The sequence below is a fragment of the Pezoporus wallicus genome, unplaced genomic scaffold (assembly GCF_028554395.1).
Source record: "Pezoporus wallicus isolate ANWC-B61680 ecotype Strahan unplaced genomic scaffold, APGP_CSIRO_Pwel_v1 contig_747, whole genome shotgun sequence".
Lineage (NCBI taxonomy): Eukaryota > Metazoa > Chordata > Aves > Psittaciformes > Psittacidae > Pezoporus > Pezoporus wallicus.
In genome coordinates this window covers 2,952,266-2,967,864 of record NW_026638457.1, presented here as the reverse complement: position 1 = coordinate 2,967,864, position 15,599 = coordinate 2,952,266, and the positions used below count along the sequence as shown (strand labels likewise).

General features: G+C 50.4%; 1 protein-coding gene across 5 annotated transcripts in view; it reads left to right on the top strand.

Moving 5' to 3' along the window:
• Positions 1 to 28: 28 nt before the first annotated feature.
• SIM1 (SIM bHLH transcription factor 1) overlaps positions 29 to 15,599 on the top strand; it is a 49,818-nt gene continuing 34,247 nt past the window's right edge. Inside the window, exons 1-8 of one of the 5 annotated variants that reach the window (XM_057410854.1) lie at positions 29 to 321; positions 1,047 to 1,685; positions 12,267 to 12,349; positions 13,392 to 13,481; positions 13,621 to 13,729; positions 13,820 to 13,905; positions 15,097 to 15,296; positions 15,432 to 15,538. In XM_057410854.1, coding sequence (XP_057266837.1) covers positions 1,511 to 1,685; positions 12,267 to 12,349; positions 13,392 to 13,481; positions 13,621 to 13,729; positions 13,820 to 13,905; positions 15,097 to 15,296; positions 15,432 to 15,538 — 850 coding nt within the window. In that variant the 5' untranslated portion in view covers positions 29 to 321; positions 1,047 to 1,510. Of the gene's footprint in view, positions 322 to 701; positions 1,686 to 11,826; positions 11,913 to 12,266; positions 12,350 to 12,594; positions 12,790 to 12,962; positions 13,308 to 13,391; positions 13,482 to 13,620; positions 13,730 to 13,819; positions 13,906 to 15,096; positions 15,297 to 15,431; positions 15,539 to 15,599 lie in introns of those variants that run through there. The other 4 variants (XM_057410855.1, XM_057410857.1, XM_057410856.1 and 1 more) reach the window with 4 other exon arrangements.

Genomic DNA, 15,599 nt, shown 5'->3' with positions numbered 1-15,599 from the left:
TTAAAAGGCTTTTAGCCATCAAGAAGTTATTAGGCATTTCTCAGCCGCAAATTAGGGATTCTTCATTAATACCAACCTCGCCCCCCCACCCCACTCCACCCTATCCACCCCCCCACCCCCACCCCCCCCCCCGTTATGTGAGAGGGATAGCATGGGAGACGATAAAGGGGCTGGGGAGGCGGCAATGTCTGTCTACCCATCGGTGTGAGGAGCAGTGACAGGCGCAAACTTTTTTCCCCGTGCCATTAATGAGCCAATTAAAGAATTGGGCTCCTCACCCTGGGAGAGCTCTCTGCAGGCTGCCGGGCTCAGGGACTCAAGGTAGGTACAAAGAAGATCACAGCCAGCCCACCACAAGCCGTCAGCTTCGGCAAGGAGCCGCAGAGACGTGTGGGTCTGGGCTGGGGGTCGCTATCCCCCGGTGCAAAAAGAAGGAAAAAAAAAAAAAATCATGATTTGGTTGGGAAAATGTGATGTTCGGGTGGATTCCGGCTCTGGACGGGGCTCGGCAGAACGTGTGTCCCCTGGCTGGGGTGCAGCTGGGGTAAGACACCCTCCCCCCCAACCCGGGACATGAGGAGGGCAACCGAGACGAGGCGAAAATTTAAGACAGAAAAGAAAAGGAGAAAACAAAAAAGAAGGGAAAAATACGTGGGGAATGGCAGCAGGGGAGATTTGGCCGCGGCAGTGGTGCCAGCCCGGAGGAGAGCGGAGGGGCTGGCGCGGCCCCGCCAGCACCGAAACCGGCCGGTAACTGTGAGCTGGGGGCTGTTTTCTGCCGTGACTTCCTTCTGGCCACGAAGTGCACACCTGGGCCAGGGAGTGAGAAGGCTGTGGGAGGGGAGCACGGGACAGGCTCCTCCGCGGGCGCGCTGGGTGGCAGGAAAATATCCCCTTTTTTTTCTTCTTCTTCTTTTTCTTTTCTTTCCCCTCTGGTGGGAGAAAATACTACACCCGCCGGAGGCCCGTTCTTGATTATTTCTCGCGGTCCCGCTGAGGCGTTGCGCGCCGGCTCTCTCACCCGAGGACTGCTGTTGTCTTCACAGAGGCTCCCGGGAGGCTGCCCCCGGCCCGCCGTTTCGGGCCTCGGATTGACAGCGGACCACGGGAAGAAATGGGATTATGATGAGTCTCTTCCGAGGAGCTATGCTGCCTGCCATGAGTAGGAAAAAGGGCCAGAAAAACCTCGTTTGGTTGCTGCCTGGTGCCTCAAGCTTCTAGCTTTTTTTTCCCCTGCAGTTGCTTGGAGTCTCTGAACTGCATTGGATAAATACCTTTCTTATCCGATTGACTCTGCTTTCCAGAGAATATTATATTTTTTTCGTTTTAAGAACACCTCTCTGGTCTTCAATACTTGTTTGCATTTTACGCAACCAAGCAGTTTCCCAGAGCAATGGCCGCGCTCAGAACCTGATGCTCCGGAGAGATGAATTGCAGCTGAGTTTCCCTTCCACCTTTGGATGAATCTCAGGAGCTTAAATTGTAGGAAGGAAGGGGGGAGAAAAACACGATGAAAGAGAAGTCAAAAAATGCTGCCCGGACTAGACGGGAGAAAGAAAACAGTGAATTTTATGAACTGGCTAAGTTACTACCCCTGCCCTCCGCTATCACCTCTCAGCTGGACAAAGCATCCATAATCAGGCTCACCACCAGCTACTTAAAAATGAGGGTGGTTTTTCCAGAAGGTAGGTGGGAATATCTATTTGTCTCTGTTTCCATTCCGATCCAGGTGTCTCTTGTCACTTTTATTTAAAACAAACAAACAAACAAAAAAGTAAATGGCATGGAGTGTTGTGCTTGGAGGCAGGGTGCTCTCCGCTGTCACTTTTCTCTGTCGTAAATACTTTCCCTTCAGTTCTTATGGCAGGTTTGGTTGAGGACTGAGGATGCTTTGGTCAACACTTGAAGGGCCTGCGCTCTGCTGCCTGTTGAGCTAAAGAAACAGGGGGGTTCTTTTCCCCCAGTCCCCCTGTAAGATGTGCGTCCCCCTCAGAGCACGTGCATGGCAGAAGAGGGGGCGATTCCCCCCTATATATAGTCATACTGTAGGGGGGGAGTTAATATATGGGTAAATATTTACATAAGTCTATGCAAAGTCGTAAAGCCTTAGTTCAATTGTGGAGCAAAGGTGCGGTTTACAGGTACAGCCGTGCTCACACACACATACAAAGCATAAATAAATAAGCCAGTCACACCGATTCGCATCGTGAATGTGATGTGTCTCGCTCTGAGGAACACAGGGCAGTTTGAGGGCGTTAAAAATTTCTGAGGTCGATTAACAGCCGTTTTGGATTTAGATATATTCCCCACACACACGCACAAGCTGCCAGCCCAGCTCCTGAGTCTGGGCCGGATTCTCATCGACAGTCGGGCAGCAGCAAATAGCAAATTTCCCATTGGCTTTCACGGCCGCGGCGATGTCCCGCTTGTCCAGCAAAAGCAGATTTCGCCGTCCTAAACTATGTCTTGCTTTTAAGTAGAATTAGGATTCTAAAGCGACTGTCTTGGGTCTTCTAGATCGGCTGCTAAGGAAAGAAACAGCACAGAAAGTTGAGAGAGTCAGAATAAAGTTCTCCTGTGTTCTCGCTCTATTGCTTTTAAAAGACGGAGAAGTGGGGAGGGGAATGAATCAGAGGTACTTCACCAATCTTTCATTTAGATAACTCAACAGTGAGTCTGCGTGAAAGAAAAATTAAGAGCTTTTTTCCCAGACCTAATACCAAAATGTGTTGTATTTTTTGTTGTTAAGTGTGTATACGTAAGAAACAACGTAATATACACATGCCCCCTGTTTTCCGTAGTTGTAACTCGAGTCAGTCGGTCTGTACGTCTACAAAGTTTTATAAATCAGGACTGGGTATGTGGTTTGGTTTTTGTGTACGGTAAGGATTGGGGGAAGCAACGATGGTGGTGTTTGTTGGGCTTTGGTAGTAGTTTTAACCTGAATAAGTCTTTGGGCTACGGGTCCTAATTCTACTTTTTAAAATGTAGGCATTTTTAATGGGGCAATGATTCGGCTGGGAGAGGTTCCCGCCCCATACATCGTTAGATATGAAAGTTTACACCTTAAGTCCACAGCAGTGATTTCCAATCGAGGGCATCTTGCAATAGTTTCTTCAAACTAGTGACTGAGAACCAAAGAAGGGGACAATGAAAACTTTAAAAAATAGTGATAAAGCCTCTGTCAAGCTACTTTCCTATGTGATCTGCTACCACGTGAGGGTCATTATGCGGGACAGCCCTCGGCTTCAAAGGAGACCGAGTTGTCCTTTATACTGTCAGCGCATACTTTATAAAAATAAAGCTATTGCAAGCTCTGATGCCCGTGCTGTTCCTAAAAGGATCATTAGCAGTGATTTGTCAGCTCCGGCGGTCTCAGTAGGCTACCTTTCTGCGTGATTTTCGAGCAGGTCTCGTCAATTACTGGTGCCTATGTAGCGGGTTGTTTGATCAGAAGAAGCATATGGTGTTGCTTGTAGGCTGTGAGTAATCAGGGGAAGAGCAGAATAGCTGCTCCCCGTCCCTCGGTGGCAGCGCAGGATGTTTGAATGCCCTGGGGAACCCTGTAGCCAAGTGCGCCGGGGTCGGCGCCGCTCCCGGCTGCAGCAGATGTTGAGAGCGGAGACAGAGGGGATGGCGGAGCCCTTGCAGCCTCGTCAAAGGCAAACTCAAAAAGGCAAAATCAAAAGAAAGGCAGCGAGCAGGCATGGAAGGGCTCGCAACGCGGCGGCAGGCCCTGCTCCTGGCTGGCAGGCGGCAGATCGACGCGGGACCGCAGCCGCGTCCTCACTTGTCCCCTCGGAGCCGCGCATCCCTATGCAGGGGGTGGGGCACAAAGGTCCGAGAGCTGGAACGCGGAGTGGCGCGGGGCTGGGCGGGTTCTCCGCGGCCCCGCGCGGGCTCCTTCACCCTTCCGCGTTCTTCTGTAGGAGGCGGAGAGCACGCCGCGGCCCCGCGGGTTTTCTGGCTCTCGTCGGTTTCTGCCCATGCAGGGCACTAGGACAATTGTTTTACCCGGGACCTCGGGGGGAGGCAGGGGCTCCGGGAATGAGCAGGAGCGGTTTCTCGGGCTCCCGGTGCGGCTGTGCTTTTGCACCGGCAGTTTCCGCTCTCTCGGCTGCAAGGGAGGGGGAAGAAGGCGAGGAAGAGAGGCGGCGGAGGGGGGGCCGTGTCCTGGTCTCCCGGTGCCCCCCAGCCAGGAAAATAAATCACTGCTTTGCTGGGAAGGGAGGACAGGTAGTGGCACCGAAAAGAAAAGCCTTCATGAAAGTAGAAGGCAGGAGAGGGACGTCGGATGAATTTAATAGAGGGGGAGACGTTTGCTTGTTTTTCCCTGGGGAGAAAAGCAATACGAGAGTCAGGACAGAGCCGATGAGTTGGACAAACGGCTGGAGATGGGCAGCAGAAGGTTTCAGAAGGTTTGGGAGCCCGGCAAAATGCCGTGTTATACAGTTAAAGAGATCGTGGAGGAGTAGGGACAGCGAAGCGTGGTCTCCTTAGGAGCGAGCTGCAATTCCAGTGTAACTTACTCCCTCTCTCCCCGGTACAAAAGCGAATTCCCATCTGCCCGGAGAGTGCTTACACAGGGGCTGGTTGTAAATAACCACGTACAGGCAAAGGCGCGCTTCTCACCGCCGCGTCCACCCAGGGCTGGGGACTGGGGTAGAGGCGGCAGCGTCGGACTGTAGTTGTCGGCGTAGTCATGTTCCTAGATTGAGAGAAGGTGGGGAGATTTCGGGTTCTTTTTGGAAACGAAAGTTTTCTGGGGATAAAACGCCAGGAGAATCACGTGCAGAAGAATCACGGTGAGGTTTCTGTCTCACCCCCAGAAATCTAAACACAAACTAGTGTCACTGTATAAACTTAATAAACCGAGCAGCGTTTTTCCAGGGAGCTCTCTCTGGAAATGGCGGTGTAACTCTCATGAGCTATTAAAACGCTCGCGTCGTTCTTTCTATTCCTCATTTCACTTTACTAGTTCTCCAGCAGATTAAAACTGTCAAGGGCGTGAAGTGATCAGCGGCTGAGGTAGCTTTTCATCATTTCAGTGCTAAAACTCTTGCGTCTCAGGAGAAATCCTGTGAAAACATACAGTAGTTTTGGGTGGCAAGGCAGCTTTTGGAAAGGCTGACGGTCTGCTAAATTGCTGAGGACAGTAAGTAAGGAGGAAATTATGGTGGGTTTTTGTTTTTTAGGGGGTTTGGGTCCCTTCCCCCCCCCCCCCCATTTTTTTAAAGCAGAATTTCTTAATAAATTTATTCATGACTTAACGTTCATTAAAAAAAAACCAAACTAAAATTGCAATTTAACATTAAACTCTTAATGGCGAGTAACATACCCTCAAAAAATGTCTGAAAACATCTCCGGAGTGTCGAAAGACTAACGAGCTTTCCTTCAAAGGAGATCCTGTCGCTGTAACTAGTGGGGTAATTCTTCACTGACCCTCGCCAGGATCCCAAAGTGAATGGAGGAGAGATTTTATTTATTTTTTTTTTAAAGAAAAGAAAAAACCCAAAACACCCCAAGTGTCTCAATATTTTTTTTTGTGTTGGTTGGGCTTTCTTTTTTTTCTATTTTAGTGAAGCATATTGTAAGGGTGTCATTCTCCTTAGGCGAACAGGGAGGAAAAAGGAGGGTTTGCCGCCTCCATCCTTTGGGGATGGATCCTTTCAGCGGGGAAGAGGCGTTTGATTTTTCTAGACAAAAGGAGAGGCTCCGTTTACATAAACTTTCGCCGAATAAGGATGGTTAACATTTAAATATTGAAACCCTTAACCTTGTTCTATTTTAAAGGAGGAAAAGAGCGGGGGGGGGGGGGGGGGGGGGGGAGAAAAGCAGAAATCCGTTTCCCACGTGGATAGGTGATTTAATGCTGTTTTTCTTACTGCTAAGGGAAATGATTGAGCATTGGGTTTCAGTGTTTATTTCTTTACAGAAGTTTTTCTCATTTAAGCTGCGGTTTACTCTCCACGCTACCTCTCTGTTTAATTCCAGTTTTGATGTGAACTGAAAACGTGAAGTGCAGAACTAAACCGCCTGCATGGTAGCTGAAAAAAACCCCAAAAACAACCAAAAAACCAAACAACCCCAAACCATATTTAGGTGTTAGAAAGAACACAAAGTGATGGGGGGGGGTGGGGGAAATCTATTTTCTTCAGAAACATCCTCTCCCTTCTTAGTAACAAATGGCCGTTTAATGTTGCAGGCTATCGTTCAACTTGGATATAAATAGTGTTAGCAAATGCACCGGTGAAATCCATTCCCTTACCAATTTCTTCGGAATAAGGGCTATTTGAATATGCATTTTCTGCAGAAGCGAATAAGTAGTTGGAACTCGAAAATTTCCCGATTCCTCCCCCCCTCTCCAATTTGGGCATGGTTCCGTTTGTTTGCATTTCAGAGAGCTATTTCCTTGCCCCGTGTTTGCCAAAATGCTGGTATTTCTGTATAGACTGAATCCGTCTCGGCATTGTTTCCACTACCGTTCTCTCAATAGGGTTGTTTGTTTAGTCAACAGGACTTTTCCTCTTTCTCGTTATTATTATTCTAAAGAAAGCGGGATGCTAACTTATCTCTGCTTCAAATGAACACGTGTGATTTACCGATATAATAAATCTTTACAAAACCTTGCTAATGACATCCGCAGGCAGTTGGAAATGAGCAGCATTTTTTTTTTAACATAGCTTATTCCATTTCATCTGAACCCTCCGACGGCGACCCACTCCTTCACAGAAGCCTCATTTGGCCGAGCTTTTGAGTTATCATTAACTACTGACTGTTAAATTAACTGAGAAATCAGCCCCGTCGGGCGCTGGACGATGGCAAATCGGAGGGCTGGCGGTGGGCTATTTAATTAAATGGTTAATCGAATCAGTCTAATTCTTCGATACGACATCCAATTGCCTTTTCTGGGACATCCAGCTTCCGTCCCTGCAGCTCCCGGCGCTGTTATTTGTCATTTTCCCGAGAGAGGAGCAGAGAGCAAAGATGACCGCCGTGACGGGGATGGGGACCGAGCTGTCCTGCTTCCCTCTCCCCAAACAACTGGCAGTGCCCCGCTTCTCCCTGGAGCTGCCTCAGAGAGGGATCAAAGGCAGCAGTGAGGGGCGGTGGGGATTTGTGAAGGGTGCTACACACCGAGGTGGAATGCCCTTGGTCTTGGGTAAAGCTTTATGAGCAGCTTCGCCAAGCAGGTTGTGTGAAGCAGGCGTGCGGAGCCAGGAGGTGAGAGGGGCCCGGCCGCCCCGGTGTAGGGGAGAAGGGGCGAACCCCCCGGGCGAAGGTGCCCGGGGTCCTGCGCCCCTCGTCCTCCGCGGGGTCAGCATCCCCGGAGGGGCGGGCGGCCGGGCTGCTTCTCCTTCAGCTTTAATAAGCGAAGTGCGGCTGTTAAAAGGGCAAAACAAACGCAACGAAACAAAAGCAAGCGGAGACGTCGCCGGGCCGCTGCCCCCGGCAGGCGGCGAGCTGCCTGGGGAGGGGGTTTTAGAAAGCGCCTGGATCTTCTTGGACCGGGTTTAGGCAAAAGTCTGGGCTGCTGCTCCGGTTTCTTTCCTCGCGGGCTGTCTCCGTGAGACCCCCTTGAGCCTCTCCTACTTCCCCTCTACAGAAAAGGGGGGAAACTCTCTGCCCACGGGGCTCTGTGCCCAAACCAGCAGCTAGCCGGAGTCCACGGCTTCCGTGGGCCTGTTCCCCGCACCACCCCTGCCCGTGGGCCTCTGTGGGCCGTGCGGCCAGGCAGAGCTCAGGGAAACGTTCCTGGGGGAGTCCCCAGATGGTCCCCTGTCCCTCAAAGTCTGCCCCCCAGAGAAGCTGTTCTGAGGCTCAGGCAGGGCTCTGCAGTACGGGATTTTCAAACAGGGACGTCTGATCACCCGCTCTGCCGTTGTTTTCACTCCCCTGAATCCGGATTGCGCTGAGATTTCGTGACGGATAGTCCGCTGGGGAAATCGCAGTAGCCGCTTTCGAAAGCCGGCAAATCACAAGGTAGATAAGGGCTCGCATCTTCTGGCCACCCCACACTCCCCCCACAACCTCCCACCCCGCCTTTACTATTGTCAGACAAAGGAGGGGGTCGAGGTGGGTTCTGCGCTGCAGATGCTCACAGAGGGACAAGCAACGCGGAGATCAGCCGGGGCCAAGAAGCTGCCCTGGCCTCCTGGAGTATCATTTCGCTGCGCCTGCCTTCCTCTGTCTTTCCTTAGATCAAATTAGGAATGACTGAGGAATCCCTTCTTTCCCGTTCTGTGGGACAGAGTTGCTTCTTGCGACAATATCGCCACTGGGTAGGGACGATATCCACCCAACCCCTTCATTGGCTGCCGGCACTAAGGCTCGCATCAATCACAGGATGAGGGGGAAGGACAGGCAACGAGGGTCAACGTCGCCGAGCGCAGGGAGCCCTGCTGGGGGGCAAGCTGCCGGGGTGAAGGCATTTCACATGGACCCGCCGGTGCAGCTATCCCGTGAAACCAATGGAGATGCTTTTTGATGTGGAAAGAGGAGTGGTTTTCTATTGGGAAATGCTTAGAGAAAGGCTGAGTCAGCACGGTCGCTCCGAGTGGGATCCGGGCAGTCTCGGCGCACACTGTTACGGAAACAGACTGCTCTTTGCAAACTAACCGAGAGCTTGGCTAAAAATTGCCTCCCACCCCTCACCCGTTGTTTTAGTTTTTGGTTGTGTTTTTTTTTTCCTTATTTTCATCCATGACAGTAGACACTTTCTTGTGACACAAATTCTTCACCTTCTTAGGAAAAAAAAAAAAATAAATCCTGTAGTCGAGGAGATTGTTAGGTAGGAGCCTATAATCTATATTTTGTCAAGAGTATCAAATCCATTCCGAAAGAAAAGCTCGATCCATTTATTTTTGCTGCTTGAATAGCACAGCTGGATGATGCCTTAAGCTTATGCTAGGCGGTTGCTCATCATTCATTCGCCAAGAACTGGCCTAAATGGTGCCTGTGGGATTAGGTCAATTTTAGTGGATCTACTTCGCCTCATTTGGTTACTAATTGGTTTCTTGTTTTATAAATCGAAATCTCATTTTCAGGAAATTACAAAACCCATGCAACCAGTCCATCGAGGTAATCCGTGGGTCGGGCGTATTTAAATGGAAATGGTTCTACAATGCATCAAGTACTAAGCAACGGTAAAACTTCGCCTCTGTTTCCAAATGAAATGTGAGCTCACCCAGCTCCTTAGATCCATAATAGACACATCCCTTCTAAGGCTACTTATGTAAATATGATAAAGCAGACCATAGTGGGGGAGGGGACGCGGGGAAGAAAGCAATTTTTATCTGCTAAGGTTAATGTGGAATATCTTGGAAATCTTCCAAAATAAATTCTGTTTTGTTTTTTCTTCGGCCACTTTAGCTGGGAAAATCCTTTGCCTAAAAACGATTTAGTTATCCTTCCCCTCACAAAGCTGCTTGTTTCTGTTCCAAACCTATTATGCTGTTGGCTCTCCAAATTACAAGAGAATCTTTAGATCTTGTTTCCAAGCATAATCCTGAAGCAAAAGGGAGAGCTGATTTCCTTGTTTTGTTTTAAATAGACAATCAAAGGATTTGCAGAATTTTCTGCGGTAGGTCAAGTGCAAGAAATCACAGTTTGCCCTCTCAATAAAAGGAAATTGGATGTTAAAGAGAATAGATGGGGGAAAAAACTATAAGGGAATATTAATGGAGAGGTTTCCTCGTACAAGCTTTAAAATCAGTATTTAAAGGGCATCAAGAAAGCCCGTCGATTTAGGAGAGGCTGGGCTTGGCAAGGAATAGGTATAGTCTCCGATTTAAAAGTTCTGAAACATCTGGAAAGTGAAGAATCGTCTCATGTGATAGGGTTTCAAAAAGCCGGTTCGGGTAGACAAACGAAAACGTTTAATTATAAGCTATTAATGGACACAGCCCTGTTTCCACCTGAAGCATAGCTAGGAGTTCAGCGTCCCGTGAAGAACCGCCTTCCCAGGGCGGGGGAGTTAGCCTGTGCTGCCCGGGAGCTGTTCATTAACCCACCGGGCTCGGGTTATTTTCCCTTTTAGAAGAAGAATAATTAGAGCCGTAAACTTTGATTAATAAGCAACTTAAATCATAGGCGGGGAGCGCAGATTTAGTCCCCAGTACAGAAACCTGCCGTACAAACCTCCATCCAAGTGGGGGAAGGTGGCAAAGAGCCTCGGCCACTTCTGCTCTAGCAGGCCGACCTGGCCCCAAATACACAGTGGGGTTTTCTCTCCTTCCCTGAAAGCTGTGCAAGATTTGCCAGTTTCTTGCTGATTTCTGACACTCCTGGGAATGGGAAGGTAGAGGTGCCAGCGGATACCACCCCCCCCCCCAAATGCATCCGCAGCTCCGCCAGCGCCGGAAGGTGCAGGGAGGAGTAAAGCCCGGGAACACAGGAAAGAAGTCGCTGGGTCCCTGTTGATTGGAATGAAGGAATGACTGGGAAGGAGCCTGGTTTTGGCTGACACCCTGGTACACGCTGGTGTTGCGGGATGGGGCCCAGGCCGAAGAGGTGACCCTACCTTTGTAGGGCTGTGAAGTTAAGGAGGAAGGAGGGGAGTGTAGAAGCGGTGAAGAGACAAGTTGGAGTGGGAAGAGGTGGACAAGAAAAGGAGAAGAAGAGAAGGAAAAGCGAGAGGAGAGGGGCGCATGGCTCTTGTGGTGGGGAGGGCTGCCCTGCTCCGACAGAACCGGGGAAATCGTTAGCTTTGTTGAAGTCGGCAAACACTGAGGTGAAGCCGGTCAATAGTGAGGGATGCCCGTGGCTGCCTGCTCTCGCTACCTTGCCTGTTTGCCTCGAAATAGCTGGAAAACGGAGTCTTGCCTTCCCCGAGGCCGCCCAGCAGGAGGGAGAAGCTGGCTGGGCTCTCGCCTCCCCCGGGCGATCGCCACCCCAGCCATCAATCAGGATTTGTATGTTTTTCCCTCTTTTTTTTTACTTTAGTTTAGTGTTTCTGTTTGTCAGGCTGAACCTTAATTCATGGCATAAGCGTGAAAGGTTTTAACTGCATCGTTTGAACTATTTCAGCGATAGCATTGTGAAAACGCATCCCCCATAAGTAGTTTTACTCCGGTGGAGTCATTTCCATCTGGCTTTTATTCCTCCCTACTTTGCATAAGAGAAAATGAGGGGCGTCTGAAACATTAGACGAGTCCGGAGAGATTTATTTCTGGAGGGGGCTGTTTGAAGGAAAATCATCCTTCCCTGCAGAGAGACCAGCGCAGCGGGTAGAGGGATGGAGGGAGGAAGGCGAATCCTGGAGTCTCGGCTTCGTGGGGCAGGAGGACAATGACTTTGCATGGGCGTCCGCGAAGTGCCTTACAGCAGCCGTGAAACTACTCTCGGCTCAGCGGCAGATAGTTTGCTTTTCGTGGGCTTGAGTAAGGATGACTCAAAAGTGTTTTAACACAGGGCTTGGGGAGAGCTGAATGAGTTGACTTTCTCCCTCCCCAAATACGTAATTACAAATCTTCCAGGTGAGAGGACAGTGGCCCCGAAGAGAGAAAGAGGCAGGTCACAAACCAAACTGGAAAGTGATGTCTGGCGAGCAGGGGGTCTCAGCCCATCCTTAGCCCGCCCGGTCCATAACCTGCTGGGTAATTACCGGACAGGTTGCGGCTGAGCTCTGCCTGCTCCAGTGATTCCTCCCCCTGCGGTCTCCCCGGGTGCCGTAGGACCGGTCTCATGGCTGCCCTGCCCGCCATCGAGAGCTTTCTCTTTCCAGACACCGTCGTGCTACATTAACAGCATCCTTGTCTCGAACGTCTTCTCCCCGCACAGCTCTCTTTAATTTTAAATAGTCCTCAGTGTTGTCCAGGAGGAAAGCTCTTCCCCTGAAGTGCAGGGAGCCGGTTCCAAGCAGCCGAAGGCTGCAGTAAAAGCCCTTTTATCTGGCACGTTGTTCCACTAAGGTCTCAGGAAAGAACTTCACCCTTAACTCAAAATAGACATTTTGGTATTTTTCTCTCACGAGAGTTAGGTCTTAAAAAAACAAAACAAACAAAAAAACCAAACCAAACCAAAACAAAAAACAAACAAACAAACAAAACAAAACAAAACAAACAAAACAAAACACAAAACCACACAAGAGACTTCTCTGTGCAACAGAATGATACCTAGTTTTCCAAAGATTACATGTGTGCATGTTTTGGAGGGAATACAAGCAAAAATTTGGGGGGAGGGAAGTTCCTCTCTAGCTGGCAAACAGTAGGCAATTTTTAATTTCCTTACCTTACCTTTTTTGTGCTTGTGTCTTAAATAAACAGGACTTGGAGAAGCCTGGGGCCACTCCAGCCGAACCAGCCCACTTGATAATGTTGGACGGGAACTGGGATCCCATCTTTTGCAGGTACTGGTCTGGAAACGACAGCCATGCGGTATTAATGGTTAAAGAAATCATTCCCTCTTCTGAGTTTTAATTGCCACCTTGACTAATTTTTAACTGTTCAGGTTTAATAGAAGGGGGAGGGGAAAGGGGGACGACACAGGAGGGGGACAATCTGAATGTCGTGCCTTTCTTTCAATTGGGCTGTGGTTTGGTTCCTCCGGGTCCTTTGCCCCAGCAGCGTCCCACACAGTGTCTGTAGTGGGGGATTCCCAGAGTGTCCAGGTGTGCCAGGATACAGGAGCATGATGAATTTTCCCCACATGATTAACAAGGTGACAAGTCCTGACAATGCGCGGACAAGGTGGTGTAGAGACAGGGAAAGGCTCTAGAGACAGGCTGGGGGAGGCTGACCTGGACAGAAGGGCTCAGCCGGCACAGAAATGAGCATACGCACAAATCAGGTAGGATACATCTGAAAACTTGCTGCCATCTGATGTACTAAGAAATATTAGAAGTGATCATCACCACGCATTTTTGGCAGGGTTGTGTGGCCTTTTGGGGTCCTATTCTGCCCTCGGCACACCCCCGTGACCCATCTATAGCCTCTGAAACGTGCCTGATACACTGTCTCTTCCCTTATTTACACCGTGAAGAATTTTGTATCCTCCTCGCTCTCTTAAAGTTTCCTTAGCAAACACCCAAGCGCTAAACCCTCAGTGACATTTGAAATGGGATAGAAGTATTCAGGATTTCTGGGACTGACATATCAATTATCGTGTAGCTGGGACCTGTTCTTAGATGTTTCCCAGGCACTCTGCATTACTTTTGAGCTCGACCTCTCTGAGAAGTGGGTTGTGTCTCAGGACTCCCGGAGTTTTAGAGAGATACCTGGCCAGGACTTGCCCATTTCCTCTCGACGTTCTGAATCATCACAGCCTGAAAAGAGATGCTTATTTGCTAAAACAAATCAGAGGGAAAGGTACTTAATGGATTTTTCTGTCTTCGTGGGTGGGTCAATCTGTTGATATATTTATACTTCCAATCCCTCAACCCTGTTCTGCAGACGTTGGACGGTTTTATATTTGTCGTGGCTCCGGATGGCAAGATCATGTACATCTCGGAGACCGCCTCTGTGCACCTGGGCTTGTCGCAGGTACGCGGCGGGGGGGACGACACTAGACCCCGTACCTGCCTGTCGTTTGCCTCCATTCCCTGCTGCCAGGGGAGGTGCATGCGGGAAGCATGGTCGGTGCCGGCAATGAACGGCTTTCTCTCCTCCTCCTCTCTCACAGGTAGAGCTGACCGGCAATAGCATTTATGAGTACATCCACCCTGCCGACCACGACGAGATGACGGCGGTGCTCACGGCCCACCAGCCTTACCACTCGCACTTTGTGCAGGGTAAAGTAAACAGCCCTCCGCTCCGCGTGGCCTGCGCGGCCGCGGAAGAACCCGCGCCTCACCCCGCCTCTGCCTTCCCCCCCCTCCCAGAGTACGAGATCGAGAGGTCCTTTTTCCTGAGGATGAAGTGCGTCCTGGCCAAGAGGAACGCGGGATTGACCTGCGGGGGCTACAAGGTTCGTGTCCACGGCCAGGAGCTTCCCCCCAGGCCTTCCTGGCCCCTGCTCCCGCAGCGCCGAGCACTTGGGGAGGTCGGTGGAAACAGGGACAGGCGTGGGGCGAGCCCTCTGCCCGTGGGGCTATCCCAGCCCGGTGCTCTTTCATGTGGTTCAGAGCCAGAATTTCTCTGAGAGTTCCAGGTTAAAGAACTCAAACCACAAACCTGAGCTCCCTGTGGGTCTTAATTTTGTTGTTGCTGTTTTATTTTGCTTTCTATACTGAACCTCGCACAACCACTGACGGTCTTGAGGTGTCTGCGGAGGCTGCCAGGTGGCAACATGGGAGTGCTGGGTCAATTTATCTCTTTACTGGGCAACTCGTCAGCTTCAGGGCCAGCTCTCCAGGTTAAGGGGTTTGTCCCGGTGGTTCTGCTTAGGGCTCCTGGGCGAGGACAGCCCCTGCTCTCCCACCTTCTCCCTTCTGTCGTGTCAGCTGCATGGTGTTGAAGAGTGGTACCTAGAGACCACGGAGATGCTGTCCTGTGTCGTGCCGCAGAACAAGAACATCTGTTGAGCTTATTCCGGGAAGAAACATTCTAATAATAGAGGAGTAAGGGTAGAAATACACAGCAGTCATCTGCAAAGATACATTTAGGAGAGATACCTAAATCTACGTCCAAAGATACATCCTGGCTAAGGATCACGTCTGCTCGATCTATATAATAAACATATCTTGCACATGTGACATAAGCACACATGTAAACTCTTTCTCTCACACGCATACACTCTTCATTACAAAGTTGTAACTGGCTTGGCACTTCCACGTCTTTCCTTTTTAGAATAACAACAAAAGCGCAGTTAGGAGGTGGTCCAAAAACCACTTAAGTCAGTGGAAAATAAAGAAAAAAACCCCAACTCATTGACTTTAATGGGCCTTAGATAAGTGCTGAAATCTCGTATGGAAAAAACCCCAATCCCAACAGAAACAGAACAGAAGCAAGCTCGTAGACAGTGCCACTTTGCTGGAGGGGTGGCAGGGGCAGTGACTCCAGGACACCCGGCGGCGGCACCGGCTACAGCCGGGGTGACGGGGGGATCCGTCCGGGTCCCCCCCGAGGAGGGGGAGGTGGGAATGGGCGACGGCGGACTCCTGTCACAGCCCCTCCTGCCCTGCCAGGCAGCTCCTGAGCCTTCCTATGTCTCCGGCAGGTCATTCACTGCAGTGGGTACCTGAAGATCCGCCAGTACAGCCTGGACATGTCCCCCTTCGACGGCTGCTACCAAAACGTTGGCTTGGTTGCCGTGGGCCACTCGCTGCCGCCCAGCGCCGTGACGGAGATCAAGCTCCATAGCAATATGTTCATGTTTCGGGCCAGCCTAGACATGAAGCTCATATTCTTAGATTCCAGGTAGAGCTGGGGTTATTTCCAAGTCCATTCCCCTATCCCCTCCCTTCCTCTCCCCCAGGCCTCCTCTCATTTCCTCTCACCCACTGCTATCATCATTCACTCTTTGGTGTTATGTGCTGCCTGTGTCTCTTGCAGGGTAGCTGAGCTAACGGGTTACGAGCCCCAGGACTTGATAGAGAAGACCCTTTACCACCACGTCCATGGCTGTGACACCTTCCACCTGCGCTGCGCCCATCACTTGTGTAAGGAGATGATGATCTTGTAGACGATCTGCCCCTCACCCTCTCCCTCTGCAGATGGACT